This window comes from Chanodichthys erythropterus, chromosome 16 (genome assembly GCF_024489055.1).
Source record: "Chanodichthys erythropterus isolate Z2021 chromosome 16, ASM2448905v1, whole genome shotgun sequence".
Taxonomy (NCBI): domain Eukaryota; kingdom Metazoa; phylum Chordata; class Actinopteri; order Cypriniformes; family Xenocyprididae; genus Chanodichthys; species Chanodichthys erythropterus.
Genome location: NC_090236.1, coordinates 17,250,476 through 17,256,129, shown reverse-complemented (window position 1 = coordinate 17,256,129; position 5,654 = coordinate 17,250,476). Strand labels below are relative to the sequence as shown.

The 5,654-nt window shown below is 32.4% G+C and overlaps 1 protein-coding gene across 1 annotated transcript in view; it reads right to left on the bottom strand.

Annotated features, from left to right (window-relative positions):
- The window catches only part of cope (COPI coat complex subunit epsilon), a 7,218-nt gene extending 1,817 nt beyond the window's left edge, over positions 1 to 5,401 (bottom strand). Inside the window, exons 1-8 of the mRNA XM_067362991.1 lie at positions 5,244 to 5,401; positions 4,999 to 5,061; positions 3,627 to 3,727; positions 3,318 to 3,470; positions 3,179 to 3,232; positions 2,881 to 2,962; positions 1,021 to 1,176; positions 365 to 433 (exon numbers count right to left, since the gene is read on the bottom strand). Coding sequence (XP_067219092.1) covers positions 365 to 433; positions 1,021 to 1,176; positions 2,881 to 2,962; positions 3,179 to 3,232; positions 3,318 to 3,470; positions 3,627 to 3,727; positions 4,999 to 5,061; positions 5,244 to 5,345 — 780 coding nt within the window. The 5' untranslated portion in view covers positions 5,346 to 5,401. The remainder of the gene's footprint in view (positions 1 to 364; positions 434 to 1,020; positions 1,177 to 2,880; positions 2,963 to 3,178; positions 3,233 to 3,317; positions 3,471 to 3,626; positions 3,728 to 4,998; positions 5,062 to 5,243) is intronic.
- Between the last annotated feature and the right edge of the window lie 253 nt (positions 5,402 to 5,654).

Genomic DNA, 5,654 nt, shown 5'->3' with positions numbered 1-5,654 from the left:
AATTCGACATAAAAATATCAAAATGTAAAGACAAAAAAAAAAAATGCACCTCAAAAACAATTTAAAGGGGCAAGTATTGTCCAGTCTAAGTGGAAGAGAGAGGATACGAAGAATGATATTAAATGCCTCAGGGTGGACAAAACTCTAAAAAGTTTGAGAACCAATGGTCTAGAGGGGGCGCATCTGCAAAAACTTACAGCAGAAATAAATATTTTTAAATAGATTTTTTTCTTTGAAAAGCACATTTTGACTATTTAATTTATGGCAATAATGAAAAAATATGGCCTTCAGCCAAGTGTTTCATTTTGTTTCGGCCAAGATTTTTAATTTGGCTGCATCCCTAATGTTAATTTATGGAGTTTACCTCAGGAGGTTTGCCCAAATGCTGTGTCAACACAATGAGGTTGATGAGTGTCTCCGGGTGGCTGCTGTCCTATAGAAGATAAAGGACAAATCATGACATTTTACCACAGTTAAACCTGGACCACTGACTAATCAGTATACAGTGTCTCTTCATGAATTCTGTTTTAGATTTTAATAGTGATTCTAGTAATCCAGAAATGCTAATTTTCCCTGCAGTATTGTCCCCAATCAGAATAAGAGTGCATTAGCGATAGAACTGCTAGTATGGTCTGTGTCGTGAATTCAGTAAAACTTTATTTCGATGGTCTACTTTAGATATTCTTCTAACTATATGTAACTTTGCAACTACATGTCAACTATCTCTCATTAGAGTATTAGTAGACTGTCTGCTTAATATCTACTAACACTTTATTTTGATGCTCCCCAACATACCTCCTACTGACTAGAATAACTTTGTAACTACATCAACTTATTCTATTAACCCTAACCTTACAGTCTACTAATGCTCTGAATTAGTTAAAATGCAGTTTCAAAATTATCAGTCAATACATGTAAAATATATATGCTATGCAGACTCTCAGGACCAAAGTTAAATTTTTGTTTGCAGTGGGAGATGAAACTTCCTTGCAATTGCTGTACTGAAATCCAGGCTCTTACTTTGTCCAGAGCATCCTGTAGTACTGACTCAGCCTCATCCCACTTATTCTGAGCCATGTGACTGGCAGCCTGACCGTTCAGCAGCAGCAGTGTGGGCGAGTACTTGTCTGACATTTCCTGGAAGATGTAGAACGCATCCTGCAATTTCTCTCCCCCCTGTTGGTAGAAGATTGAGAAAGACTTTTAATTCCCAGTTGATAAGGAAGTACCATAATTCAGAAAAACCAGCAAACACTGAACGGGCAATAGGCTTTAGAGATTTTAATAGAGATTTTAAAGAAAACAAAATCATCTCAAATGTTTCAGCTCACTACAACAATGCACAAAAAATGTACAGTAAATGGATGTAGTATTTGGGTAGCATAAATGTATGTATTTGTTAATGATTAAGAATGAATGAATAAGTGTATTTTTTAAATTAATTTAATGTACTATATTTTTAATAATATTTGCTTTAATATTTTGAGGCATGACTATGTCTAGACACACATTATGTTATTTATGTGTATGTGTGTGTGTATATATATATATATATATATATATATATATATATATATATATATATATATATATATATATATATACACACACACATATATATATATATTTATTTATTTATAGCAAAGGTATTAAAATCCAATACACGCAAGACCATCTGGTGGGAGAAATAAAGAAATTCATATTTAATGTGTAACCACTAGATTTTTGTGTGTGAGTGAGTGTGTGTATAAAATATTTAGTGGTCTTTCAATGGCCTTAACCATTTTAATTACAGGTCAGGAAATTAACAACAATTGCACAAATACTGTAGATCAAATAACGTAAGATGAACATAGCCTTTCCCCAACTTGCAGACAGCTTTTTACAGGAAGAATAGTCAGTGTTGTTTCAGTTCCAGTCAATATTAATAGCTTCAGACAGTTCATGAGTACTTGAAAAATGTCTCCCAGTTTAATGTGGGAATAAAACATTCACTGTAGGGTTCAAATCTGGACTCTGGCCAGGCCAAAACATAAGCCTGATGGACATGTTCTCAAGCCACTTCTTGGTTTGTCTTTGCAATTTGGGCAGGAGCATTGTCTTGTTGAAAAATAACATCTGATAATTTCTCTTTAGATAACAACTTATTTATCATTTGTGGGAAGCAAGCCACTCTGCAATACTCTCCTGTACTCCAAAGCATTAAATGACTTCACAGAGAAGTAGCTCACTAATATTATCACAAATTCTGTCCTTGATGAGACAGAAAAGGCTTTAAAAAAAAAGAAGAAAAAAAGGCTTGCTTACATTTTCTAAATAATAATTTGTGGTTAATAATTTAAGCTTAGAGTTTAGCCATTTTGTTTTTGTTTTGACCAGGTGTGTGTGTGTGTGTGTGTGTAATATAATATAATATATTATATTATATATATTATATTATATATATATTATATATATATTATATTATATTATATATATATATATATATATATATATATATATATATATATATATATATATATATATATATATATATTATTATTATTATTTTTTTTTTTAACATTTCCTATAATCCGTATAAAAACATGAAGTACATGCTGAGACTGGAGTAGATAAGAGGAAGCTATTTAGATTTTTTTAAAGCCAGACTGAATTAAATTTTGCTAAAAAAATGCTTAAATATCTATTTGGTGATTTTTTGACATTGTCCAACAGCCTGCAAAGTTATTTCAGAGGAAAGTTATTGTATTTTGATGAAAGATAATGAAGACAAAACCTTTTTTTCTTTAGGATGAAATTAACCAAATAATCAGTCACAGGAACACAAGGAATGCCCATTAAAAAAAGCAAATTACTTTAATTTCACATTTGAATACTCACGATGGCAAGGTTGACCCAGGCTGTAGCAAGCTGAGTCAAAGTGGCATCTTCATCTTGGTCTTGCATCTTCTTTAGCTCCTTTCTGTGAACACAACAGATCCATGAAAATAACATATTTAAAAAGGTATTAACTAAAGGCAGGTAGAATTTCTCATTTGTAGTTAAAAGTCAGAAGTTAGGCTACATTGGTTAAAAGATATTTTTAATATAACATACAAACAGCTTTAACAAAAAGCACACATAAACCAAAAAATAAATAATTAGCCAATACACAAACAAACAAACAAACAAAAAATACCTTGCCATATCAACTCTGTCCAACTTGAGAAGTATCTGGACAGTCATGGCCATGCTATGAGAGAAATACAAAATGACAGTGAGCAACTTATACATTAGTAATCCAACTCATAAACCATTTATGAAAACTCCAGACTCACCACTCCAGACTTTCTCCCTGGTGCAGGGTACGTAACGCAGCATCTGTGTTCATCTCATGCAGATAGATGGAAGCCGCCATCAGCAGGAAGGTGGTGTTGGAAACATCAACACTCTTAGCCATCTTTTTGTCCAGTTCTGCCACTATTGCATCTCTGAGAAAAGCATTGTGCCACCAGATGTACGGTTTAGTTCACTTTGAACGTAATCGTTTAACTGACAGACCAAATGGCTAACCTGCATGTATCTAGGTTTAGTTATATAAGGTTTAAAACAATGAATAAAAAATGAGACAGTTTGACTGCACAAACCTCTTGCCTTCATTTGACAGGTACTCAGCAAACATCCTAACAGCCTGCAGCTCCTCAGTGGAGCTGGGCTTTATTTCATCCAGAACCACAGCATACTTCCTCTGAGAAGACAACAGAAATCATCACTGTTAATTATAACTCAAAATAACAAAACTAACGCAAAAGCACACCCATATATATATATATATATATATATACACACACACACACACACACACACTCAAAAGTTTGGAAACATTACTATTTTTAATGTTTTTGAACAAAGTCTGTTATGCTCATTATGGCTGCATTTATTTCATAATAAATACAGAAAAAAACAATAATATTGTGTAATATTATTACAATTTAAAATTATGGTTTTCTATTTTAATATACTTTAAAATATAATTTAATTCTGTGATGCAAAGCTGAATTTTCAGCATCATTACTCCAGTCTTCAGTGTCACACAGTGTCCTTCAGCAATCATTCTAATATGATGATTTGATACTCAGTTATTATCAATGTTGAAAACGGTTTTGTTGCTTAATATTTTTTTGGAACCTATGATACTTTTTTCAGGATTCATTGATCAATAAAAAGGTTAAAAAGAACAGCATTTATTCAAAATATAAATCTTTTATAACAATATAAATCTTTACTATCACTTATTTTTATCAATTTAACACATCCATGCTGAAAAAAAAATATTAATTTCTTTCAAAAAAAAGAAAAGAAAAAAAAAATACTGATCACAAACTTTTGAACGGTAGTGTATATTGTTACAAAAATAAATGCTGATTTTTTTTTTTTTTACTTTTTATACATCAAAAGATTCCTGAAAAAGTATCACAGGTTATAAAATAATATTAATCAGCACAACTGTTTCCAACATTGATAATAAATCAGCATATTACAATGATTTCTGAAGGATCATGTGACACTGAAGACAGGAGTAATGATGCTGAAAATTCAGCTTTGCATCACAGAAAATTATATTTTAAAGTATATTAAAATAGAAAACCGTAATTTTAAATTGCAATATTTCACAATATTATTGTTTTTTTCTGTGTTTATTATTAAATAAATTCCGCCTTAAAGAGCATAAGAGACTTCATTCAAAAACATAAAAAAATTTTAATGTTTCCAAACTTTTGACTGGTAGTGTATATATGTTATATAATATATGTGTGTGTGTGTGTGTGTGTGTGTGTGTGTGTGTGCTTTCAGCTGTGTATGCTTTCTGACAGAGAGGGAAAAAAGACATTGCAGCTTGACATTTACATCGACATACATCTAATGTAGTATGAATTTCATATAATTTAGTATGAATTTATTCTGAACAACATCAAACCAACCCAGCACCACAACAGACTGATGCTAAACAGAACTTACCTGAGCAATGTATGCTCTGTATAGAAAAATGTTCTTCTCTGCATCCTTTTCTGGCCCTGATGTCTAAAAGAAATATGACACGTACACGTGGTTGTTTATCATTTGTACAGTATTGTTACAATATTAAGGTACTGAATATAGAGAAGGTAATGAATTAGCCGCAGGCTAACAGACCTACTCTAGAATCTATAAGCCTTTCAGTCGGAAATGTTTTCGTGTCATGGAGATATTTTCAGGACACTCACCTTTACTTTTTGGGCTTCGTTAATGCAGTGTTGATAACTGCCAATGTAAAAAGCGTTTTTCACATCGAATAGCTCATCCACTTCACTCTGCTGCGACGCCATGTTTGTGAAACGTCAACTTTGCCGACGTCACTACGGCCACGTAGCCAGAACAGCTTGCTTCGTTTCGCTGATGAATTCAAACTGGTTTGTGTATGGTGTCCTCTTGTGGCATTGTCAGGAATAGGCGAACTGCTGTTATTTCGTCCAAGTAGTCTAAAACTACAGTATATTCTTGCAATACCGGAGGCTGCAGTTTGAGTACCACATTTCTAGCACCCTAGTTTTTTTTGTGTGTGTGTGTGTGTGTGTGTGTGTGTGTGTTTTTTTTTTTTTTTTTTACCGCAAATCTAACTTACTCCACAAGATGAG